This window comes from Ixodes scapularis, unplaced genomic scaffold (genome assembly GCF_016920785.2).
Source record: "Ixodes scapularis isolate PalLabHiFi unplaced genomic scaffold, ASM1692078v2 PGA_scaffold9__187_contigs__length_104089568, whole genome shotgun sequence".
NCBI lineage: Eukaryota > Metazoa > Arthropoda > Arachnida > Ixodida > Ixodidae > Ixodes > Ixodes scapularis.
The window spans coordinates 78,980,797-79,007,188 of NW_024609884.1; the positions used below are offsets into that span (position 1 = coordinate 78,980,797).

The 26,392-nt window shown below is 45.7% G+C and overlaps 1 protein-coding gene across 2 annotated transcripts; it reads left to right on the forward strand.

Moving 5' to 3' along the window:
- The first annotated feature begins 1,035 nt into the window (after positions 1-1,035).
- LOC8025822 (signal recognition particle subunit SRP72) lies at positions 1,036-26,321 on the forward strand. 2 transcript variants are annotated; one of them, XM_029975876.4, is made up of 17 exons: positions 1,036-1,360; positions 1,811-1,928; positions 2,021-2,141; positions 2,228-2,293; positions 2,966-3,040; positions 3,095-3,212; positions 3,711-3,783; positions 3,865-3,945; positions 4,294-4,351; positions 8,197-8,463; positions 9,261-9,398; positions 14,805-14,900; positions 14,993-15,174; positions 16,699-16,874; positions 19,927-20,046; positions 20,169-20,208; positions 26,079-26,321. In XM_029975876.4, exons 1-17 carry the CDS (start codon positions 1,255-1,257, stop codon positions 26,221-26,223), a joined length of 1,980 nt encoding a protein of 659 aa, XP_029831736.1. In that variant the 5' UTR covers positions 1,036-1,254; the 3' UTR covers positions 26,224-26,321. The 2 variants fall into 2 exon arrangements, with proteins under 2 accessions (XP_029831736.1, XP_040356652.1); XM_040500718.2 differs by having other exon boundaries at positions 1,131-1,360; positions 2,966-3,212.
- The last annotated feature ends 71 nt before the right edge of the window (positions 26,322-26,392 follow it).

Sequence of the window (26,392 nt, forward strand, 5' to 3'; positions counted from 1 at the left end):
TTGAAATAGTGCCGACGTGCCCAACTCTTCGGAGACACCGACACGGCCTGTCCTCTGTGCGGGCAGTCAAGCGAGGACGTCCTCCACGCAGGGGCGGATACAGGAATTTCCTGAGGGGGGGGGGGGGGGGGTCAGGTGTTGGTCAGCGTACCGTATGTTTAGGAACCCCCTCCCCCTCTCCCTCGTCTCCCGCCCTAAATTTTACACATGCAAAAATCAAAAGGGGGGGTCGGACATCCGCACCCCCCCTCCTGCCTCCACGTGCTGCTGTGGTGCCCTGTCCTAGACCACTGTCGACCGCCCTGGGCGACCAGCGAAAAGAGGATTCCCGAAATGCTGGGATTCAGGGGAAGGGGCCCACTGTACTCTTGTAACCAAGCGCATTCTTGCTGAGTGGGAGAGACTGCGTGTGATCGCCAGTCAGTGAAAGTGTCCCAAAAGTGGGAAAAGCTAGAACAAAACAAGAAACTAAAAATTTTACCTGTGTCGGCAATGTGAACTTTTGCTGACCCCCCTGTCTCAAACGGGGTTAGGTACCGCCAACTAACTAAGTGACATGCATTCGATTTTATTATCGGCACCTTTTGAAAACACTACGTCGCACGCGCAGCAAAGCCCGGCGAAAGACAACGAGCGCGTGATGAAGGGATGAGGTCGGAGCATCTCCTGGACAACGACAACGAGCGCGTGATGAAGGGATGAGGTCGGAGCCATTCTTTACCTGTCACACTTGTGTCACACTCACAGTTTATAGCAGCCGCGCTCGATTTACTTACACCTCCTGCACCGGTGCAGGAGGTGTAAGTAAATCAAACGCAGACAGTATCTCTATTTTCCCCAATTTTGTGTCCTGGACCGAAACCGGAACGAACACATGTACAGTCAATTGTAAAAGGCGTCGTTAATGCTTGTTAAAAATTAAAAAAAATTGCCTAATATATTATTTATATTGAATATTATAACGGTCTAGAAAAATTATAATAATTATTTATTTTGTTGTTTTATCAAGTCCGTCCATTACGTTCCAGGGGGCGCCAGCCACTACTAAGGTCTTCTAACGTGTTGGTCGTATGTGCTGTCCACCCATTTAGTAGTATCAGTAGTATGGGCTTGGGAGCGCTGTCGAGCTTGGTTGGCTTGGTAGTGTTGGCCACAGTGGTGTTGGCAGTGCTGGGTAGTTGGTGAGCTGTTTGGTCAAACTTGTTCGTGGACAAGGGACGAAATTTGCTGAAGTGTGCTGGGTGTGCCTGAAAAATGGCGCATACGAACACATCATCGGTGCTGCCCGGACTTTACCTCGAGCTCAGTCGGCACGGGAAGAGTGGAGAGTACGACCGAGCCCTGAAAGTTTGCGACAAAAGTAATGGTGCATTTCCTTGATGCCATGTGTTCGGCCCGTAGGATCCCTTCTTGGACCCTTCTATGGGTTACAACTTGCCGGTGTACTTCAGCAGCTAACGTTTGTGGTGTATTTCACGTCTTTGGAACCGCGAACCTTGCTGAGTTAGTACTAAAGCAGCGATTGCAGGCCGGCGTGATGGCTGTCACGCCACCAAAAAGTGTAGCGTAAAGCCATATGGCAAAGCTGCCATTTAACTTTGTTAGCCTGTCAGTCCAGAAATTCCACGTGCCAACTCGAGATTTTGCCACTAGAGCCGTTAGCATACTTTTTCGGTCGACTTGTCTTTGGCTCGATATCTGGGTTCCTCTCGAGCCGAAAGGTCGCGACTCGGGTCGAAAGTTTTCTTTTTGATTAATCGAAGCAAAGTATTTTTAATGAAACACATTCTTTGTTCTGTTTTCTCTTTAGTATTGCATGAGTTTCCGACTGAAGAAAAAGCACTGCAATGCAAAGTGGTGTCCCATATCCAGTTGGGAAATTTCAAGGATGCGGTCGACGTCATCAATAAAAACGCGAAGAATATCGGGTATGTGATGCTTTTCTAGTAGAGACACGACTTCCTCATTACACATATCTTTGGATTTTGGTCGCTCAACAGAGACTGCTTCTATGTTGCAGTGACGTGACATTTGAGAAAGCGTACTGCCTCTACCGACTGAACGACATCAAGGAAGCGTGGAAGCTTATAAATAGTACTGCCAGTCAGAGCTTCAAAGTTAAAGAGCTCAAGGCACAAGTTGTGAGTACGGATGCAGTGCAAGCCACCTTTCATGTGGGCTGTTGTGCAGTAGTTCAGGACCTCAAAGCTTTCTCCTCTGGTTTCAGCTCTATCGGCTTGAGAACTACCAAGAGTGCTTCGAAGTGTACAAGGATTTAATCAAGAATTCTGAGGTAAAAATTTGCCCAGATGCCTTTTTTTATGTGCGCTCTGTAGCACTAGCAGTTTATTTTGTGGGAAACCTTGGGCTTAATATACTTAAGGGCTCCTCGTGTGCTAGTCATTGTGCAGTTGTTTGCTTTCCCCTTATGTCTTCCCTATTTGAGAGCTTGTACTACTGCCAGATAATAGTTTCAGAACTACAAGCTATCTCTCTCTGATAGCTGATTAGCAGTGTCAGCCGAACATCTTAGCAGTTTGTGGTACCAGAATTTATCAAAGTTAACATGGAACGTAGCTCCATGCAGCAGTTTTGGGCCAACACCACCCAGACTGAAGAGAGCCCCATCATTTCCTTCTATTTCTTCGTAAAATGTCATCACACTACAACGGTGCTAACTCAGCGATGGGGTCCGAGACTGATGCCGAGTGTCCGTTGAAGGATTGAACGCAACTCTCGTGTAATCTGCCGATGCCCGGTCACAGTGTGAAAATTTGAGTAAATTTAAGTGTACGGGCCTTGGTCTAGGCGGTGTTGCCTGAGCCCCTTTGACTGCTCGGCATTAAGGATCTTGATAAGTTGTTCTTCTAAGACAAGACGGCTTGCCCAAAAGGACGGTGTAAGGTATGGAGGTTTCGAAAACCATATTACATGCTGCCAGAAAATACCTTTGCTTCCTTTGAAGGACGAGTATGAAGAGGAGCGCGAGACCAATCTGGCTGCAGTGGTTGCATGTCTGACGGCGCAGCTGGAACAAGAGGTAAGTTCCTTTGTGGCACTCTCATTAGCGAAGTTGACCAGCCACCTGTTACAGGTCAAGGGGGCCCCCGAGCTCAGGGAACACACGTACGAGCTGTGCTACAATAAAGCTTGCATCCTGCTCGGACTTTCCAAGTATGCCGACTCGCTCAAGAAGCTTTTGCAAGCTGAAGGTGCTTTTTGTTTTCATATCCGTTTTGCTCGGCCGTGTGCTTTAATTACTTTTTGTACCTCTTTCCTGGAAGCATAAAGGAGGGATCCAAGTGTAGCGGCGTTTTTGTAGCTTCTCGGACTCCACTGTAATTAGTGAAAATTTAATGCTTAAATAAGTGTCTCACGCTACCAGAAAATTGCAAATTTCCACTTTGTTCGCTTGAGATTGGTTTGAACTGTCTTGTTCGCTGCCTTTCTGTGCCTGGAAATAACTTTTTCGAGCATCTGATGTTCAAAAGACACCTCGGAACAGTACTCGTTTCGGTTTGGGGAGGTTAACTTTCTGGTGTTGCACCTATTTCAGCTTTTTCTTCAAAGAAAGGGACAGGTCCATAAAGGGGAACAAAATCAGTTTGATTCAACTTGGCCTTTTTAGGTTGCTTACTCTTGTTGTCATTTGGATGTTGAGAAGCATTGCACTGTTGTGTTAGATTATGAGCGTTTTTCTTTCTCATTAGAGCTATGCAAAAAAACACTGGAAGAGAATGATGACCCGGAGGAAGAAATTGAGGACGAACTTGCAATAGTAAGGTTGGTAAAAACCTATTCTCTGTCCTCTCGAGGTTTGTCCCCTTTTTCTGCCAGTTGAAATGTTTTTTTTCTCTTCTTCAGGACTCAGCTAGGCTACACAAAGCAGAAGCTTGGCCATTCTGACCAAGCAATGAAACTGTACAACCTTGTCTTGAAACAGCGGTGAGTAGCTCGGAACTTGGGTTATCAAACAACGTTTGGAGATGCATGTCATGGTCTTATGCCAGATTGCGGAGCGTTATGTACAAGCATTGTGCACTGTGGGAGTTTTTTTTTTTTTTTTTTTTCATTTCTTGGGGTTGTGAGGGCCACGTAGCATGTTCGGAAACTTTGTTCTCAAATAAAGAGCCAAGTTAACTAGAGGGATTACAAAAGGGTATATGTGCCAGATTTTGAAGGAATTACCAAATTCTACAAAAAAAAGAGTCCGGGGAGGCATTTGGGGTACAGATTTTGACATGTGACAGAATTTCAATGTATTTTGTTTTTCATTTTGATTTTTACTTTCAGGCCATCCGACAATGCAATTGCTGCAGTTGCTGCTAACAATATAGTTACTGTGAACAAGGTTGGTGCTTTTTCTGTCTGTTCTTAAAGGGATACTGAACCAATTTTTGGATTTTGCAAAATGAGGCCTCAGAAGCGTTGAATGGGACGTTACGAACTCCAAAACATCACTCATGCATCGGTATCTCAAACGGGTAGCTGTATATTTGTAAAAGAAGGACGCGATCAAGCGAGGCCCTTTACGTCGTCGTCCCCAGGGAGGATTTGAGAATGAGGGAAAGCGACCTCGTTTCTCTCCTCCTCGCTTCGGTTCACCAGCTCTATGGGACGAAAGCGAGGAGGAGCGAGATTGAGAGTCGTGACGTATCTTGTCTCGTCTTCCTCCTCAGCCGTGTTCAGTCGCGCATTTCTTTTCCAAAAATGCGGCGATCCGTCAGAGATATCGCTGTATGAGTGATGTTTTTGGGTTTTGCAGAGTCCCGCCTATCCGTCCAGCCTTGTTTTGTGAGCTAAAAATTTCGGTTCAGTATCACTGACACCCCTCAAAATTTATTTTATTTTTTACCAGGCGATTTAACATGGTGTCAGAAGACTACCCAATCAATATTTTACCACAGCGTCACATATATTTTAATAAAGAAAAAAAAATGCAACTGCTCGAAGCCGAAATTGAAACTGGACTGGGGAGGCAGAAGAAATATAGAGGAGGAGAGAGTTGCCGGAAGTCACTGGGCTGTGGAGCTTTCTTTTTTTCAATCAATGTATTTGCAGCTTTTTAGAAGCCGCAAAAAATGGGTATCATATTTTTCTATTTTAATATTGAGTGTGTTCCTTCGATGACGCACGACTGATTTTATTTGGTGGTTGTGTCAACCATAAACGGCACGTGACCACAAAGAAGAGAGTGAGCGCGGCTCAAACTGGCCAGTCCTCGATCGGCGGTTTTCAAGTGGAAAGAAAACTAATTTCAAGCCGCCGTAAGTAATAATAATAATAATTATTATTATTCAGCCTGAAGGGCTGCGAGGTAACAAAAAGGCCATGGGCCCATACCTGAGGCCTTCAGTGCCACATTACTACAAACAAAACAAAGCTAGGGAAGATTTTCACATGAAACATGCACATACACGCATACACAACACATGTATGCTCGCACAAACAAACACGGGGGAGGGGAAGAGAAAGGGAGGGCAAATCGTTGGAAGTGGCCTGATGCCTCCTTGCTCCAGGCTTTGACGTTTTGCCGCTCGAGCATAAATACCCTGTCAGTGTCCCTTTAAAGGAGCGATGCAACGATTTTTGTATTTTGCGCAAATACCGCTTAGAACGGATCCCTGACGTTAATGACCTGTGAAACACCCATTCGTTTTTCACCACACGCAATTGAAGTTGCAGAAAAAAAAAAATTAAGAAAAACGAGCCGAGTTCACCCCCTCAACTCGCAGCCGGAACAAGCGGCCACGTAATCTGGAGCCGATTATATGCCGCCAATGTTGATCATAGCCATGCACTGGGGTTGGCAAGGCACAGGACGTGCGCTGAGCTCCAGACAATGTTATGGTTTGGCTGTTGTCGTCATTACAGCGAGTGGACACAGGACACTACCCGAATGCGCCTCGAGCTATCAATTATCACGAGCCCAAATCGAATGTCCACGCCAGTTCGGGTCCAATCTATGAGCCGCATTCAAATATCGTCACTGGGCGGTACTGCTACCGCCCAGCTACGTCATCAGGTTTTGCGAAGGAGAGATTGAATGAAAACACTCGGTTTTGTCCTCGAATTTACAGCGCAACAAAGGAGTTTCTTGGTCAATGGCATTGCGTGCGAGTATCCTTGAGTCCCACTAGTGCCACTAGGCTCGTGTAAAGTGAAAAACATTCTAATTGAATATCGTTGCACCGCCTCTTTAAAGGGACTGGAATGCTTCCATAGTCGTTATAAGTATGAGACAGTGCTCCAAGCTCATAAATGTGTGGTGTGCATAGCCAAACCACAAAATTTACCAGCTTTCTTAATAAGGGCGTGTTTCTTTCACATAATGTAAGAGAAAACAGACTTTGCTGACACAATGCCATGCATTTTATTTTTTCGATGGAAATTCGAAAAATCACCATATTTTTTTTATAGATTATGCAAGCTTTCTATGAAAAAAAGCCTACGTGCCCACTTTACTGCAGAATGTGCAGGGTGCCAATCAGATCCATTTTCGGAGCACCAAGAAACTATGCGGCACCTATACTGTTTGTACTTAAAGGGTACTCCAGCGATATTTTTATGGTCGTTGATTTGCCTCAGAGTTGGCTTAACACAACAATAAACACGATTACTATACCAAAACCCCCAAAATTGTGTGAAAAAAAAAAAAAAATTGCGAAGTTATTGCATTTTTTAATTTTATTCTCGTCATGTTTCTCAAACTGAGAGCCCCTACTGACAACACAGAAGTGTGACGACAGAAATGTTCGAAAGTGGGCAGTAAGCCCACTTTCTAACACTTTTCTAACCAATTGATTACAAGACATTTGGTGGTGGGAAAAGAATGCTTGGAAGCTCGTTCATTGAGAAGCCCGAGAAAACGCTCAACATACTCTGTTTAAAGGGATGGTGAACCGAAATTTGGATTTCAGAAAAAATGCAGGAGATGTAGACGGGACGCTACAATCCCTGCAACACTACTCGTAAAGCGATATCTCGAATGGGCGGCCGCATTTTTGAAAAAAGAGGTCAAGATTGAACCAGGCTGACGAGGTGCGTGACCGTGAATATACCTAGTTTCCTCCTCTTTTCGCTTCGCTCCCTCAAGACTGCGAGGCGGAGAAGACGCGAGGCCGGTCCCCCTCCTTCTCGGAGAAATATGACATGAACATTTCTGTCAAATGCGCCTCCTTTTCTTGACAAATTCGGTCATTCGTTCGAGATATCGCTGTATGAGTGATGTTTTGGTGTTTGTAGCATCTTGTTGCACGCTTTTGCCGCGTGTTTTGTGGAATCCAGATTTCGGTTGAGCATCCCTTTAAGACTACATACACAACCTAAAAGTCTGTACCATTTGCGACGTCGGATCACTGGAGAGCGCACAGAAATTTTAATGTAGGTTTCGGCATCATCTTCATTTACTGTTATCTCAATAGCTGTTTCAAATTTCGAGACATTAAATAGCATACAGTGAAGACTAAAGTCCGCGTATTCAGAAAACGCAGTTTGTTTGGGTAGCTAAAAAAATGGCCGCAGTACCCCTTTAACCAAAGGCTTGCTTCAGACGAGGCGATTTCTCCTAGCAACTTGACGTCGCAACACCAGCAACACGTTGGCTCTCCACGCATCCTGTGGGAGAATACAGATCTGAGCTCTGTTCATAAAAAGTTAAGTGCTCGGAATATGTGGTATATCAGGATTCCAGGGTTTGCGAGCTGTGTTTAGCTTACATAAAAAAGTATTTGTCATAGCCCGCGAAAACAATTTTCTCACATTGCTGCATTTATGAAGGTTGTTGGTATTTGTTTTCAGCGGAATTATGTGTGTAACTGATATCATGATTGCTAGTGTAACTTGGCTAGATTTGCTTCCTGAGTGACATTAAAATGTGTTTATTAGCAGTTTCCAGCACTTGCTTCCACAGTTTTGTGTTCTAACTGGCAGGTGATAGAAATACTTTATGCACTTGTGCATACTGGTGAGCCAACCTCCCTCAACAGTTTTTCACCCTTGATTTGTTGTTGATTTGGCTGAAGTCAGCAACGAAAAGGATAAGACTGCTGGGAGAGTCTCCTTTCAAGGCTGGCCCCAGGGGAGAACTGGTCTCACCCAAAAGCTAGCCAACCAGTCTGGGCTCTCCTCACCAAACTTACGAAAGAACCTAGGTGAAGCAGTTGCATGACGCGAAGACCTTTCTTCAACTTGTAGGACCAGAATGTCTTCGACTCGAAGAAAAAGATGAAGATGGCTGTGTCCGAGGGCCTCGAAAGCAAGCTGACCTCGCAGCAGCGGAGGGCCATTGCACTCAACCACTGCCTCCTCCTCTACCACACTGGCCAGGCAGAACAGTGTGGCAAAGCCATTGCTGCCTTCGAAAAGAACTTTACCAGTGCGGGCGATGAGGCCATCCTTCTCAAGGCTGCTGCGGTGCACTGCAAGGAGAAGCAGCTGGAGAAGGCGGTGCAGCTCCTCAAGGTGCGCTTTTTGTCGGAGGTTGGCACTGCAAGTGGTGGGATGCCAGCCTGGCATGCCAAATTGACAGGAACTTGGGCGGGAGAGAATTAGCTGTGTCCAATATCTGCATGAAGGGGAAAGTTGCGAGAGGCTGTAAACTTTTGGCACCCACTCGTTCACTGCCGGGCTGTTGAGGAGTATGAATTCATTCTGGGTTCGAGTACATAATTGTGAGTTGTGTTTTCTGCTATGTGAACCCAGGGGTGGGATCTATGGGTCAGGCTTGGGGGAGGGGGTGTAGGCATTCGGCTGGCTGGGGGGAGTCTGCTGAGATATGACGTTATGGTCAAAATGTTGCCCAGATCTATTTTGTGGACCCAATAGTTGCTGTGTCACCAAAAATTTAACTTTTGGCTGGTGTTTATCAATATTTTCATTAAAAAAAGCTTGGGGGGCTTAAGGGGGAAGGGGGGGGCAGTCACCCCCCCTCCCCCTTTCCCTCCGCCCCTGTATGGATTCGAGCTGCTTCCAAGGTTGTCTGTCTCTTAACACAATATTGTCTGTAGATGTAGATTTGTCCAAGCTTGGTGTGCAGGGACAGAAGGAGTTCTGGGCTTGGATAATTGTCAAATATCTTGCCTTAAATGCCTGCAACGTTGCGGGACATGCAATCCCCAGTTGAATCTTAAGGATTTTAGTTTGCTGGCCATGGGAGCCACTTGTTGCGAGCAGTGCTGGATCTTGCTTCTTTGGTGAGTGACAGCCATAGCTGGTGCTACGCCATAAAACCCCCAAACACCCATACTGATCTGATGCAGGACTACGCAGTTCGCAACCCGAGCCGGTCCCAGGCGATATCCTTCACCTTGGCCCAGCTGTTGTTGTCGCAGGGCCACATCAACGATTGCTGCGACATACTCAAATCCCTTGGCAACACCACCTACCGGTTGGGCGTCGTAAGTTTTACCCTGGAGTTTATCAGATTCCATTTCGCTTCCATCACTGTCCTGCACTGAAGACAATACAATGCCCTACTGTAACACTTGTTCTTCCTCCACAATATGGGTGTTATGACTGGAGATGGCAAATGTATTTTTCTTCTGTTCCAAACTAACTTGAGTGTTAGTGAGAAAATACAAAACTCTATCCAAATTAATAGAGAAACTACTTGATGACAGGTGGATTTGGTATATGTACAGTGTGTCCTTAAAAAGAAAATGTACACTAGTTTTTTGTTTTTTTAATTGCAAAAATAAACTATGCTTTGCCGAACGCTCAGTCGCCACCCAAATGTAGCCCTAACGGTCTGGACCAGACGCCAATGCTTCAGAGCTTGTGGTTATATTATTAAAGCTTTTCCTTATCTTATTAAAACTTGTTCTATCTTATTAACTTTTGTTTTAGTATTTCTTATCGTGAGGGTTGTACCTTCTGTAATACCTCCCTTGACGGGGGTCTTGAAGGCTGAATGAAATAAATAAATAAATAAGTTATTAGTGATTTTCTGAAAATTTCAATGGAAAAATGTGGTCCGTTCCTGGTAGCCGACTCCATTCATCTTTATGTATTCGTGGTCTTCGTTGGGCCTCCATTTTCCCATTAAAATTCTCAGAAAATTATTAATAATTTTTGATAAGATAGTGATGAGCTCTGAAAGATTGGCATCTTGTCCGGACTGCTAGCGCTACATCTGGGCGGAGACTGAGTGTTCAGCAGTGCATGATTTATTTCTGCAATGGAAACAACACTGTAAACTTTTTTTCGGGGAAACTGTGCACTAACAGGCTGATGGCGTTTTACTCGAAACGCTCCCATTTAAACTACTAAAACATTGAAATCAGAATCACACCGAGAGCTGCTGAGCGTTTACCTTCAAACTCAGGCGTGGTGTAAGCGTGATTGTGATACCATGTGGCTGTTACAATCGAATCTCATTAATTCGAACTCGAGGGGGGCCGAAAATTTGTTTGAATAAAGCAAAGTTTTAATTACCGGGAGTTTCCTTCTATAGAGACGCATAGGATCGAACCTTTAGTTTGAATCATCCGCAAGATTGAAATAAGGGGGGAGGCTGGTCTTTAACCCCTTAAGTGCCTTGGACGAGATGAGCTCGTCGGCCACTTTCTGGCTAAAAATGCCGTGGACGAGCTCAGCTCATCCAGTGGTTTCTTTGGTTGCCCTCAATTCCACGGACGAGTAGTTTTGCGGCGTTGATCATAGATGGCAGCACTCGTATTAGTTGGCAAATATTTTTATCGCCTCCACTGATTTTTGCGTAATAAACTTTTCAAATTTTATGTGTAATACTAGAGGAGTAACAATTCAAAATAAAAGAAGAAATCTGGCACTTTTAGGTTACTTTTGGGGAAAAAAAATTTGGCACTAAAGGGAAGCTGAAACGATTTTAAATATGAGAAAAAACACCCGAGCCTGGTTAAATAGACATCAGCCATCACGAATATCAAATTGGTTTGGTCATTTTATGCACGGATTAACCGGAAAGGCGCCTTCAAAGTAGCATTGAAGCCACGCCTCTGTGAAGCAGAGAGAAAAGGGTGAGAGGAGGAAGCCTGTCAGCCGACGTCACAAAAGGTTCGGCTAGGGGACATTGCGCAGCTGGCCGCGCTTCCCTCGGAGGCTGCTCCACTGACTTTTCAAGCCATTGCTGTTCTGCCACTACATAGCACTTGCTTTTATCCGTTGACAGGTCGTGCTATTAGGGAGTTTTCGTAGATCATTTTCACCGTCCCACAACGCTTTCCGCAACCTGCTACGATACCCGTAACTCTACAGTCAAGGCTATCGGCGCACAGACGCAGCAGCGGCTTCTTCGTTGCGGCGGCTTAGCGGAGGGGGAAACGCAGTCTACGAAAACTCCCTATTGGCTCAGTCGCCTGATGTGTTGATTGTTCTCTTGTGTGTTCACGGTTTGCGGAATACTCGTGGTGCTGAAGCAACTGAATCTCGCTTTTGCACCATGCCGTACTCGCGTGTAGCCATCGGCTTTCACGAACAGCGCTCGTTGCAGTTGTTCTTCCCGCTTACCGTCCTTTTCCCCCACACCGAGGTTTCAAAGGGGTGGGTTCCCGCTATGCAAACATACAAGTTTGAGCGAGTACCCTGTTTTCTGTTCGGAACGTGTTTCGGATGGCGCATATGAAAACATTGTATGTATGGGTTTGGGTCTGAAGAAGGCTCGCCAGAACCCGACGCTCTGTCGACCATCTTTGGAGGTAAGAAGGCAATTCGGCGCTTTAAAAGGTACTATTACTGTAATAGAAAAATGCTATTACATTATTAGTTGTGTGCAGTGTACTGGGAAAGCCGCTATCGTGTAGCCAAATAGCGGGCTTTCACTGGCTCTTTTGTGCTAATCGCCGTATATTAGTGTTTCAGTTTTGCTTTCTTTTTATATCGTTGAAGTGACCATATTTCTTGGGCCGACTCCGCTACCCAAGATTGTTTTATTCCGTTTCTTTATCTACTCTGCTACCCAGTCACTTGGGATACTTTCACAGTGCAACTTGTTTTAGCATGGAATTTTTTTTTTGCATTTGCTGATACTATTGAGGTCACATATTTTATAAACGTAAACATAAATTTTGCTAAATTTCCCTTTTATGGGTACATACATAATCTCTTCAGGAGCACTTCTTGGTGGTACAGAGTGACATTCTGTTGTGAATCGAGTTGTTTTTTTTACAAGTTACGCAGCGTGTTCCATATAAAGTTTGTGTGCCATGCAATGGTTCTATGTGCCGTAGAAATGCGATCGGACGATGATAATGCTTGGTTCTGGTTTAATGCAGTCAACAAATCTTAGGAGGTGTGTGTGACTTTAGAGGACGAGGAAGCTTTCACGAATTCAACATCAAACTGAGGGCTGCCGCGCATACATCTCCGCTTTTCCTAAAGCTGTAATTGCACAGTAATTGTTGGCAAACAAATAAAACGCAGCAGAAGGTACCGTTATCACAAGGATGGGTCGCAGTGGCAGAACGACGACCCTGTGTCATCGCCCGTCTTATCTCGGAAAGCTCTGCCGTCACCCAAAGCCGATTATACTATCCCTTCAACCCACTTCAGCCTTGGTGAACGATGCAGCCTGCATGTTTGCGTGTCCACCAGCTGCCAAGCACGAAGGCCGATGTGTCCCGAATTATTGTCCTGTGATGGCCGTTTTAGGGAGTGTCACGCTAATCTGGCCTGACTCGTTCCGTCAATAGTACTCCGTTTATTGTCAACGTTTTAGGTTACAATAAGTAGCAGTCAGTATCTTCCAGAATGTATGAAGCCGGCCATGTCGCATCGGCGCAAGCGATTCTTTGTGTCTGCCCGTATTACCGTAGAGGGTAATTTTTCATCTTTGCCAACGGCTGGAAGGCATACTTTTCCTGTCGAGGGTCCCCTGGACGCATTCTCGTTTCGAATCCACCGAAAGATTTCGAAAAATCAGAAGCCGAACCCGATTTACAAGAGCAGAAGCCTCAATGCCCGACTACTTCCGCAAGCGACAGTGCAAGCGAGAATCGAGATGGACCTCTTATGGACGTAGTGGAACGTCACGCGTGACTAGCCAGTGGCGTGCTGCTGCAACGATCATTTCTGTTTTCTTCGGTTTTGTTTTGCATTTAGTGATTATTTTGGGTCAAAGGGTTGTGATATTTTGACTCGGCAGGCACAAACACGTCAAAATCAACCATTAACTCATTTTTTTCGAAAAGCTGAGCTTTTCGAAGTTGGAAAAAAGTCATTTTTGAGAAAACGGCATTTCTGATATTTAGACATACCTACCCAGCTCTGTAGAAAATAATATTGCTCTATCTAATTTTCCAATATGAAAAAAAAAAAATGAAATCATAATTTTTTTATAAACATTCAGTAGGAATACACATACTTCAAGTGATTTTTTCTTTCTTCACACTTCTTTCACAAGTACCAACGCCCTACAGGTGTTTCATGAAGTTTGTCTTGGACAATATTAAAGGGATACTACAACGAAATTTCGGCACTCATTTTTCGGTCTATATTTGTTCAAAGGAGCAGCATCACATCGAACATACCAATATCTTGCTAAAAAAGTCACGAAAAGGAATTTTAAAACGAATTAAACGATTAGCAAAGAGCACCTGGTGGATGTCGCTAACGCCTCGCTTGTAATGCCCGTCTAGGAACCTTGACAGCTAGTGACGGAGGTTGTCTCGTCTCCGGCCATGACGAGAGAAGAGGGGCAGGAGGAACTCCCCTCTTCCCGAGAATGCCTTTTGTGTGTCGCAGAAGTAGCTATTGTCCCCCTACAAGATTACAGAAGATTAACCCGTCACTCAAAATTCATACAAAAGCAGCCGCTTCGGTGGCTGGAACGACTAGGCCATCCTCTTGACGTCAGCCTCGCCGTAGCTTTGCTCGTCTTGAGACGACCTACGTCACGATTGCGTTGGATGTCACGTGCTCTTCGCTGGGCCTTCTCTGAGCGCTTGCCAGAGTGGGCCGTTTATAACGAAAAATACAGCAACCAGGCTCAAAATACAAACGCGCAATTGTCATTTACGGATATTGTGGATCATATTGAACCTATTTTTGAACACGACGGGAATATTTCAAATTTCGTTGAAGTATCCCTTTAACACACTTGGTGCCATTTTAATTGGGAAGAATGGAGCTGTGTGGTGATGCTATTTTTATAGTCTTCCAACTTAAAGAGTTCTATCCAATTAGTTACTTTCTTAAATAACGAGAAAGCATGTCTTTTACCCTATAATTACAATTGTTTTTTTAGTAACATAACCCTCTCAGGTAAGATCTAAAAAAGCATCACCACAGAAATTACACCTTTGTGAATGCAGTTGCATTAAAAAATTTTATAATTTACGAATAATTTTTCTTTAACGACCCTTAACAAATGACCTAATCTAATTAGACCGATCTTCCATAACTCGGATATTAGTAAAGATATTCAATATCTGATTGCATATTTGGAATAGGTGCGAGATGTGTTAATATCAGTGTATAATATAAGTATTCTTTGATAAAAGTAAAGTGCTCTCAAGTCCCACATCCCTCCTTAAGAGAGTTTGAATTAACGAGATTCAACTGTATTACCGTAGAGGCCACTTTTGTGGGCTTAATACTTTACAAATTAGCCAGAACTTTCAGGAAATTTCTAAGAATTAAATTTCTCGATTGGTAGTAAACTGGCCGTTCGACCCCGTGTTTTGATGATCTATTCGCTTGACAAAGTTTTGCAATTGTTTTCTAGCTGCGGAATTTGCAGAAACCTTAACGCGAAACGCAAATCATTTACAGTTTTACCTTGGGGCATTACCCTCCAGGGCATTTACAGTGGCACTTTTTCTCGACAGATTGCCGCTCTCGTAACCTTGTACAAGAGTCTGGAAGACAAGGAGGCGGTCGCCGCCATCTTCGCAGATGCCATCGCGTGGTACAAGAAAAATAAGGTGAGTGCAAAAGTGTGCTGCACTGCGGTTGGTCCTCTCTCGGCCTGCGGTGCCCTTGTCTCTTAACGTCACGGGGCGGGTACTTGTTACAGCCGCGCTCATCGGAGCTGAACCTTGTGACGCGGGAGAGTGCCAAGTTCCACCTGGCCAATGGCCGGGTTCAGGAGGCGGCCAACATGCTGGAGGAACTGCGCAAGGCGGACCCGCATGACCCCAAGATCTTGGCCCAACTCATCTCGGCCTACTCTGCCTTTGATCCCAAGAAGGCCAAGCAGTATCCTTGGTCACGTGGCGGTGGGACGAGTGGGTGGCTTCGGGAACTCGGAGTATTCGTGAAGTGCCGAAATCTACCACTTCGGAACTTCCTAAGGCATAGTCTCGTAGTATTGAGAATAAGCCTCAGTGTGTGGCTTCTTGGTTTCTCTTCACATACGTCTCTGTGAGTTCCGTCGCAGCGAGCCAAAAGTGTGGTAATGAATGTGGCGCAATTCGAAAAGAAACATTGTATGTCTCGTGAACATTAAATAGCTGTTTTTGCCAGTAAATGTTTGCTCTAAAGAGAGCTTGTTAAGTGATGCATGCTTCCTTTAAAGGGAAGGTGAACCGAAATTAGGATTTAAAAAAACAATGCAGGAGCTGTAGGCGGGACACTACAATCCCTGAAGCATTACTCGTAAGGCGATATCTCGAATCGATGGCCGTATTGTTGGAAAAAAAAAAAAAAAAAAAAAGGTTGAGCTTGAATGAGACCAACGAGGCACGTGACATCAAGATATCTCGTTTCCTCCTCTCTTCGTTTCGCCTCCTCAAGGCGGCGAGGCGGAAAAGATGCAAAGTAGTTCCCTTCTCTTCTCAGAGAAACAAGACGTGAACATATCTGTCAAAAGTGCCTCCTTTTTTTGAAAAATACAGTCATCCGTTCGATTTATCGTTGCATGAGTGATGTATTGATGTTTTTAGCAACCCGTTGCACGCTTTTGCGCTATGCTTTATGGAATCCGGATTTCGGTTCAGCATCCCTTTAAAGTTTGTGAAGGTAAACAGGGCATGTTTTTTTGGTTTTTTTTTTATGTCGACTAATACACACTTGGCACTTATAAAGGGCGGAGCAGATATTCATTCTTGCTTACGTATGCTGGATTTTGCCAAAAGTGTATTTTTGAGGCTCTCTTTGCTTTTTCCAATCAACTTTCCATTTTTACCCAGACTGGACATTCACACCCCCTAACGAAGGACACGAAAGAAATAATTTCTAGGCGATGCGTAATGTGCCTAGTCGACCTCGCCACAGGTTGAGCACAATGGGGTTCCGAGCCTTGGAAGTAGCAAAAGAGGAAATAGAATTGGCAATTTCTGTGTATCTTAAATTGTGGGAATTCGGCTCGTTGCAGAATTTGTAAAAACTAGGGGCTCATGAAAACGAAGGTTTCCACAGTTGTATAACTTTTGTTCCAATTCACGTTGCGTTTCTTCTGCGAGGTACGCTACTACTCTTTATTGTATCATGCCCAAAAGTGTAGTCTTTTTTGAAGTTTCAGCCTTGCACATGCGTTGCTTTTGATTGTGCTGACTTCATTCTGGATGAATGAGCACATAGAATGCATATAGTTTGTGTCTAGAGGCTGCTGCATACAATGGATTTATTTTGATGCCAGCTCAGCAGTTGTGCTGTTTGGCAACAGCAACTAAGGTCTGGAGACTTTAGGTACTCCACGACCATCCGGTGTCCCGGTTTTCATGAGAGAAGGGTGCCAAGCGGACACCTCCCGCAGAGTTTCCTTGACGGGCCGATGCTTAGGGTGAGCATGGACCTTCCGCCAGCAGAGGAGATAACGCGCCAGGTGGACGTGGACACGTTGGAAACAACGTCATGGACTATGGGCGTGCGCTACGTCAAGAAGGTGACCAAGGCAGAGGCCTCGCCAGCGAGCCGGGCCCAGGACATTGTCAAGAAGAAAAAGAAGAAGAAGAAGGGTTGGTGACCCTCTCTTTTGACAGGGCCAAACTCTATAGCGCTAGCCTGTTATGGGCCTTTCCCACCACTCGAAATTACATTTGTTGTTGATGTTGTAGTTGGCGATGGAGGTCGTCCGTTATCAGTGTTGCCAAATCCTTGAGAAATGTTGCCTGCCGCTCGCAGGAATCGAACCTGGGTCCGCTGCGTGTGAAGCGGAGGTGCTGCCGCTGAGCTACGCCGCAGCGTTAATAACCCGCTCTAAACTTGAGGTTTTTGTAGTACCCAATGCCCTCTGCACACACTCTCTGGAAAAAAGAAATAGCCTGTAACAAAATGCCGTCGTAGCACTGTCAATGCCAAGAGCTCGTGCCGGGAGATGCACTTTCACGCACTCCGGAACAAAATGGAACGAAACAAAAGCGTTTGAAACAAAACAGTTGTCTATTTTGTTCCGAACGCTTTTATTTACGCACCCCACATTACGTGAACGCGACGCTGATGTCCAAGGACTTTGCCGCGACGTGTCAGAGCTATCGCTGTCTCTGTACTGTGGGTTAACACAGGACTGCGATTTTTTTCTGTGAAAGTTGAGCTCGGGAATCTTGCACCGACTGGTCTTTACGAGCACTTTTTCTTTGCTCTCATTCGGTAGCTTCACACTTGAACCGTCGCTTTGTGGAAAATTTTGATGAGCATAGGTGACTTCAGATTATGGGCAGTCGACGTCGGCTGCTTAGTTGGTGTTGCTAAAAGCGTATGATGAAGTCTCCTTTTGTTGTGCATGTGCCTCTGTCTCGCACCAGTCTGGCTCTTTGTCGTGCAACAGACTAGTTGGTGTGATTTCTACAACGTGTCTCCCCCATTGCACTGCATTTCACAATGACTGAAGAAGCTGTTGCATACGAAATGTTACTTGTGAAGTCTCTACAAATCAAGCTATATCGTATTTGTTCGAAAATAGGTTGATTGCTTTACGAACAGAGCCTGTGCATGTATTTCTCTGCAACGTTCAACAAGAGCCAATCATTGTGTTTTACAGAAGACGGCCAGCGAATGACAAGGCACCGATAACGTAGGAACACAGAAATTTGTTGTGTGGATTGCATTATTTTTTTATTTCAAACCTTATCTTTCCTTCACCATTCTATGGCTCCTTTCGTAAGTCTTACTTATTGGTCTCTGTGGGTTCAGCGGGAAAGTAGACACAGGTCTGTTCATAAAAAGCTTTCAGCCTTTCCACTCTGGTAAAGAAGGAAGAGGCGTTGCTGTAGTTTCTGTTCTCGGTGGTGACTTTCCAGGCGAGCGATCTACCCTTCTTTTGCAAGGGAATCTGAAGCGTTCGACGCAGTGGAACTTTAGGCGATAGCGGCCTCACGGCGGTTGCGGAACCATTCACACTGCTGTGCACATTGCCGCTCGTCCCGTTCCCGCCCTTTTCCCCCGAAGAAATGTTGCCGCCATCTATGAGCGATGGCAGCAACCAGTTGTCTGGTTGCCGAGGCTAGAAAGATTGCCGCGTTCTATAAGCGACGGCGGCAAGCAGACAGCCGGCAAACGCAACACTCTGGGCAGCTACCGCCATCTATGAGCGACGGCGGCAACCAGTGTGTTGTCGACCATGGGTGTCGACATTTGTTTGGTACCGGACACGATCCTGGGGAAACTAGCCTTTAGCAGCTTTGCTGTAAAAAGGTTGACCTATGTTCGAATAAATGTGGTATTTGGTTGAACACGGGATCAACGTTTAGCTCCGGAATGGCCAAACTGTGGCTCTTTGCGGGTCCAAGTGCGGCTCACAGGTCTTTGGGAAGCACAGAGCCGTATATTGGGAGAGTTTGGCCAGTGGGTGTGGCGACGAAGGCGCCAAAGAGAGAAAAAGTGAAGGAAAGGAAGGAGAGCGTCGAAGGAGCAAGAGAGGAAGAAGGTAGCAAAGGAGGAGACGACCGCCATTTTGACGCAACGCTGTCGGCGCAATGCACTGTTGAGGTTATACGTCGTCTGCTATGGGCTTGTTTCTTTTTTTTTTGCCTGAATCAAGGTTTGCGTTCAAACGTGGAGAAGCTTCATCTTTTAGCTTTTTAAGCCACCGACAAAAAAATTAAAGCCGTTTACAACTCCCTGTAACGCCGGATTAGAGCGCAGCTCTTGAGGAAGAGGATGGAAGGGTACTGAGGGATAGGTGACTCTCTGAAATCACGTGACCTCGGGGGATAATCCTCATGACACTCGTGAGGGTAACCCTCGTGACCCTTATGAGGGTAACTCTCATCCCCTGGTGACCCTCGTGAGGGTAACCCTTTTGAGGGTAGCTAATCCTTGTAACCCTCGTGAGGGTTATGAGGGTTACTCTCACGAGGGTAACCCTCGTGATCCTTGTGAGTGTAACCCTCGTGAGACTAACCCTTGTAACCCTCACGAGAGTTACGCGCAATTACACCGACGGCGACGCCGCTCAAGCCGGAAACTGGCGACTAAGAGCTGCGCTCTAATAACACTATATAATTTTCTTGTCAGAGTCTGCCAAATAAAAGGAAAGAATTGAAATTCGGACGTTGGTCCCACGCATTCCGCCGGGTGAATGAATGGAAATGGCGGCCCTCCCCTCTCAACTGGGAACAGCCGAGAGTTAACGCGCATGCGCTCACGCCTCTCGCTCTGCGCCGCGGGCTGATTGGCTCACTCAGGTGGGGATGTTTTGGCAGCGAGATCATTGACTGGCAAAACTCTCCCCATATACTGCTCTGGGGAAGCACACCTCCTAACCCCCTCGCAGGATCAGAAGGAAAGCGATATAGAATTCGGACCAACTGAATAACCAGTGTCGGTGACATGATGAGAAATTGCTTTGCGAGTGGAATTCGCTGTGGCCACCAAATGAGATTAAATAAATAAAAACAGGAACTGCTACGCCCCCTTTTTACTGCAGCTCGATATACTCATCTGACCACTCTGGGTTTAGCCTAAAACGAGCGTCTCTGCTTCTCACTCTTCTATTGTATGATAAACAGGGCTAGATCAAGGTACTGGGACACTCTCAATGCCCTAAGCAACTGTCATGACACTGTGCAGGCAAGCTGCCAAAGAACTTTGACCCCAACGTGGATCCGGATCCAGAACGCTGGTTGCCACGGCACGAGCGGTCCACCTACAAAAAGCGCAAGGACAGAAGGGGTGCTGCCAGTGGCATCGGTAATATCCTTTTCGTGACAATAAAGGAACTACTTTTGCTTTAAGCTTGAGACATTCCACACTTGCTTCCAACATTTTTTTTTTTTATGAACATTATTTGATGCTGTTCTTGCCTGTTTCAGGCAAGGGGACTCAAGGAGCTGTTGGATCAGCTTCAGAAGTGTGAGTGCAATTTTCATTTTCATAGTTTATGGAGTTGAGGTCCTAAGAAAGCCTGGTGTGGAAGGTTGCAAAGAAGGTGGCAGGCTAGGATGCTTTATCTGAAGCAGTGACCAGTCGAAGCACCTGCGCTGTTATATCTGGAAGGCTCGTTTATACCCCCACGCGCGACTGCATTGAAGGTAGACGAGTAAGTTGCCGAGCAAGATCCCCGCACACAGTTCCTTTTATGGGTTGGTTGCGGGAAACAAGCTACCGTAAAATCCCATATGAACGCCCTCCCCTGAGAGATCGCCCACCCTGTTTGTTTTGCCAAATATTCATTATATAAAAATGCTGAAACATCACCCAGCCCCCAATTCCCGTCTGACATCACGTGATGTTTGATTGGTATCTCATCAACCACGCTATCTGCGATACCAGTACATGTGACAAGCGAGTTTGTAGCAGTTTCCCGCGTGTTTATCGTACTCTTAAACACAAATCTTGTGCATCTGCAGTTTGCAGTTTCCGTTCCCGTGCTATGCGAGTTTGTAGTGATTTCCCGTCTGTTTATCACACTGTAAAACATGAATCTAGTGCATCCGCAATCTGCGGTATCTGTGTCTGTGTCGTGGTTGTAGGGGGGGGGGGGGGGGGAAGGGGGGGGGGGGGGGGAAGGGGGGGAACAAACCCACATGTTTGTCACAAATTTTTTTATAACATTTTGATGTAACATCCCCAAAGATAGCCTACCCCAAATGTTTCACCGTTTTTCCCTTCATTTTGGGTAGACGTCCTTACAGGATTTTACGGTTAGAATTTAACATGTTGATGGCTCTGAGGCACGCCAACCTACAGGTCCTCAGCTGGCAAGTTTGAATTCCATCCGAGAAGCCCACAATCTGACGGAGGCTTATTGTAGATATTGTAAGGTAGGCACCATGTCACAGATTTTGGTTACGTATCAAAAGATCCCCCGATGGTCCAGCTTAATCCTGGGTCCTCGTCTAGGGCATGCCAGATGGCCTTCCTTGGTTGAGTGCTCAAACCCCTAAAATTTATTTTTACTATGTTCCACAGTGGCCATTTTGAATATGTGAGGATTGATTTCTATATTTTAAAATTCTATCAACAAATATCCTTTTTTTTTTATGTATGTGTTAAAAATTATCATAGCTTTTATGGGTGGGTTTTAGAAAATCTTGAACACATATCTCGAGCTGTTTGGTCAGTATTTTCCTCTTAAACACTTATCTTTCTTCACATACGTGTTAAAGTACCACCATTGGCAAATATTAATTGCTAAATGCAAACTGATAACTCATTTTAGTGTTGCTCTAAAGGGACACTGAAAATCATTAAATACAAAATGAACACCTGTTGTCGTTTAATGTAATATCCAATCTCGAGACTGGATATCCAAGTCGTGACTAGTGGCACCAATAAGGAGATAAAGAAAGAGGGCAGGCCTAGGAATAATGATTCATTTCGAAGAGCCGTCAAGAGGTGCGAGTTCTTCACGAGAAACATATTCATATAGTATTTATACACAGTGTTCCTCAGACGGTGGGCCAAATCATTCCTTGAAAAAATATGCATTGCACCGAAAAAAGGTTGATGTCTTATTGGTTTCTTCCAAAAAGACTATATTTGGTGCAATTAGATTCTTAATTTTTGTTTTAGTAATTAACTTTTTAGTTAGTAAATTTAAGAGTATGGTTTCAGTCCAAAATTTTCTGGCCATCATGGGAAACCACTAGGTAAATCAGCTAACCTTACGAAAATAGAAGACATGCACAGCATTTTACAGCATTCCAAAAAAAACACAATTTGGACTCGTTTCTTGGTTTCAGTTATCTGTCGGAGCATCTTTGCGCCAGTGGTCCTGCTGCCCATGGCCAAAGTGCGCAACTACAGCCTCACCTCCCTTGTAGGAGAGTTTCAATGACAATACAAGAATAAGCTTTGATTCCTGGGTTCACCTTGCCATTCGAAGGATGCATGGTGGTGCACGTTAGTCGCTCGTTTTAGCCACGGGGGAGCAGGACTGCTGGCGCAGAGGTAGCGTTTTCATAGAAAACCAAAACTTAAAAACGCGTCCAAATTGAATGTTTTTCAGGAATGCTGTAAAATGCTCTGCTTGCCATATATGTTTGTAAGGTGCACTGATTTAGTTGTTTTCAATGATGCCCACAAAGTTTCTAATTAAAGCCACGCCTTTAAATTTACAAATTAAAAGTTAACCCTTTGGCAGTCGTCACCATACATGCATGGTGGCGATTGCATTATTGAAAGTGCCCGCCTAAACGCGAAACTGAGCACCGCGGGAGGTGTTGCTATTTGTTCTGTTTTTGATGAACTATAAACATTATATTCACACAGTGTTTCATCCTGCTAAAAGTATTTAGTTCTGAAATTAGACGCTCGCGCACGTGATATGCACGAGATGATCGCTTTGCATGTTGGCTGCTCTGGCGGTAGTGGCAATTGGAATGCCAGCTCTTCCGGTTCCGAGTTTTGACGGCTCTCAGAATCAAAGTCAGGAAATGAGAGCTTACCATCCAATTGAGAAGCTCTGTTAAGTACCTCTGGTTTGGAATCTGAAGTTTCCGGAATGTCGCAGAAGCGGGTGCGCCAAAATGAAGCAGACTACTCTAAACGACTTGTTAATGCAAAAGCATTAACTGTCTCATGGAGCGAGCTGATGTCATCAGTTTGAAGCGCGAAAACGGCTCCTAGTTTCCGTGATCGCGTTCGGTTCTATTGGCTGGCGCGCGTCGACGGGGCTCCCATTGGCCGCTGCGCCATGGCCTCCAAGATCCCGAAGCGCACGCGCGCTAGTAAGTATGCAGCGGACAACAAAGGGAGCGGACTAGCGGCTTGCATGCTTTTGCATTCACAACTCAAGAAATGCTTAGGTGTACCTCGAGCTTTTTTTTTCGCGGGCTCAATATTTCTTGATTTAGCTCGAACCTGAAGTTTTGGAATAATTCGCGGGTTCTAATTTTCGCAACGTGGTGGAATCTCAATATAGATTCCAATGTGTTTACATTTTACCGGAATTGTTTGCGGGACCTATTTTTCGCAAATTGTAGGCGATTCACGAAATTCACGAAAATTGGGTCCTCGCGAAAATTAAATTGTTTTCAGTAGACGAAAGGTGACAACTTGTCACCTTCAATATTTCCACTTGAGGCTTCTAAACCGGAACAGATTGCAAGCACTGTACAGTGGCTAGCAATATAAGCTGAAACGCACGAGTGGTAACCAAGCAGTACAGCCCACGCTGTCTGGCGGGCAGCAAGCCAAGCGGTGGAGCAGCAGTGTCTTCAGATTCATGGACGCACCCCTGCGTGCGATATCTCCCTTCTTCTTTGCCGTGTGCATAGCGTGCGCACCAGATGCCTGCTCGCTGCAGTGACGTTCTCCTATGCACTGCGGCCGCGAGGGCGAGCACGCATCTAATAACACACACGTCGCTATCAAAAGGGATTGTTGCTATCATGCGCACAGTTGTGGAGGAGGAGGAGGAGGAGGGAGATGCCACACGCGTGGGGTGCGTCCGTGAATCTGAAGACCGCTACTGCCATTTCGCTGTTTGGCTCGCTGCCCGTTAGACTGCATGGGCTGTACTGCTTGGTCGTTGCTCCCTCATTTGAGCTCATATCACTAGCCACTTTATATGCTCCAGCTAGAAAAGCAAGAAAAAAAAATTGCGGTGGCTTAGCTCGGCTATGCCAGGATATACGTAGCGTGAGCTTATGCGGACAAAATGAGAGGCGCTATCAAGCGGCTTAGGTGCAGCGTCAGACTTGGCTACTGCGCAACGGGGGCGCACAGCTGGGCACGCAGCGGCGCCAGTGCGTATGCCGTGGTGCCGGCGGAGCGCGCGGCGGCGGTAGCTTAGGCGCTCCAGCTGTACGCCGTGTGACGTCGCTGCTCCTCGCGCATGCGCAGACCGGCGAGGCGCGCACAACGGCGGCAGAGCACGCGGCGGCTTTGGCACGCCAGCTGTGCGCCGTGTGACGTCACTGCTCCTCGCGCTTGCGCAGCACGGCTCTTTGACAGTCACGCAAAACTGCTCAAGCTCGGCCAGTGTAGCTCACGCTACAAAAAATCTTTGCTTTGACCCTTTCTTTATACTATTTCTTTGGAGACAAAACCCAACCACTGGGAAACATCTTTTGGAAAGAAAACACGACCATTAAAGGGTTGATTATTTAAAAACATACCTGCCAACTCTTCCGAATTTGTCATTAAATGTATGAATTGGGACTAATTTTACGATTTTACAAATCTTGCTTCAAATTTTATGAAAAAGTTTTTGTTTTTTTTACATTTATTTTTATATTGTGGCTGGCGGTACAAGAGCATAGTAGGTACCGTCCACGGCAGCGTCGTAGTTTTGACTCTTCGTCTATCAGGTGGCCACGGATCTAAAACCAATCCAAAGCTCAAAGCCTTTGTTCATGTGTTCGGCAGCACACGTTGGTTTGGCGTGTTGGGCCTCGCTGTTTTGGCTAGTTTCATGGCAAGCGGAGCGGTGTCTGTGTGAACATTTCCCTAGTCGCGGTGGCTTCGTGGCGCAATGGCAAACTCCAACCCTCAAAAGAGGTACTTTCAGGTGTTCCTGAAATCCTACACATTGGTATTCCCGTGCTTCGTGCCGTCCAAGAAGGGAGAGAAGTTTGGATTAATGTCGCACGTGCACATGTGATGTAGGCGTTTCGCACGGTGGCAAGGCTGACATTAAGCTGCACGATTCGCTTCGCGTAAACACCAGGGATAAGTGCCTGCCTCTTACTACTTCCCCCCCCCGCCGCGGGAGTTTTACGAATTTGAAAGTCCACAGGTTGGCAGGTATGTAAAAGTAAGAGAGAACTTAATGACACCTAACTTTAACATTTTTCTAAATAGGCTCTTTGGCCAATAGGACATCAACTTTTTTTCTTTGCAATGCATACTTTTTGCTAGAGCGATTTGGTCTGTGTTTTGATAAACACCCTATACTGCATATAGCTTGTATACTTGTGCAAGAAAACATACATATAGGAGTAAATACAGTCTAAGCTCATTACAACAGACCTGGTTACAACAGACATTTGGATATAACACACCGATTTGTGAAGTTTGGTTGGTTTTCCTCTACATACCACTGACTCAACTTCATAGCTGCATACAACATACTCCTTTTATAACAGACCGAAATCTTGGTCAAAATCAAAGTCTGTTATAACGAGCTTAGACTGTACAGGGCACAATTTTTGAGTTAACTGAAAAACGATAGAGGAGTATTCGGACTAATAAGAAGTGTTTGATAATGTCGCTTTTTCCAAGTGTTTTCCACTGTGTGGCGCCGTCAGTCATCTTGTCTAAAGCCGATTGACGAGCTTGAAAATAGCGGTAAGCATCCCAATGCCCGATTTGCATGCCTTGTGCTCTCTTGAAAAGAACATGGCAGCACAGTGCTGAACTCACTTATTAGCCTCGAGAACATGGAGTGGCGCCACCTAACGGCTTCTCATCGCGACGTAGGAACAAGTATCACGTGATTGCTTCTGCGCTTCGTTGGTAGCATGGAGGTTTAGATATATTGTTCATAATTCACGTTTAATTCGCTGTTTTGGACGAGAGTTTCAACGAAACCAAAGCCAAGCAAAGCGGAGAAAATACCTGGCCCCGTCACGTGATGCTGGTCACTATGTCACCATCGAGTGAATGCAGTGCTCTAATCAGTCCCGTTTGGGGCTAATAAAACCGCATTTTTCTTCCCAGGATTTGCACACGACACGAATGTTGCACATTTTGCGTAAGAATGAATACTTTTATTTTAGAATGACCTTAGTGTCGTCTAGCTCAGTACTTCATGAGGTTTTTGTTCGGTGTGCCAGGGATGCCACGCAGAGGACCACCCAGCTGCAGAGCCCTGCCCCCGGATCCCAGCCATCGCCCGGCGCACAGCCACAGCTGGGACCCAGGCAACAGAGACCGCTGCCAGCACAGAAAAAGAAGAAGAAAAAGGGTGGGCGCTGGTGAAGCAGCGCAAAGCGCAGTGCCCGAGTTTGGGGCTGGTGGCTGCTCATATTACCGTCAAGCCCTGCAGGCTGTTTTTTTATAAACGGTTTTTGAATTCATCTGCCTCAGTCTAATCTTCAGCGCTTGGTTGACTGCAGTTCAGCAACAAAAAATGATTTTGTTTGCTGGT

Bases quoted from the DNA above. Each gene is read 5' to 3' on its own strand.
- LOC8025822 (XM_040500718.2), top strand. From the start codon at position 1,255: ATGGCGCATACGAACACATCATCGGTGCTGCCCGGACTTTACCTCGAG. The intron at 3,946-4,293 runs GTGAGTAGCTCG...TTTTACTTTCAG, and splicing joins AACCTTGTCTTGAAACAGCG to GCCATCCGACAATGCAATTG. The intron at 20,209-26,078 runs GTGAGTGCAATT...TCGGTGTGCCAG, and splicing joins GTTGGATCAGCTTCAGAAGT to GGATGCCACGCAGAGGACCA.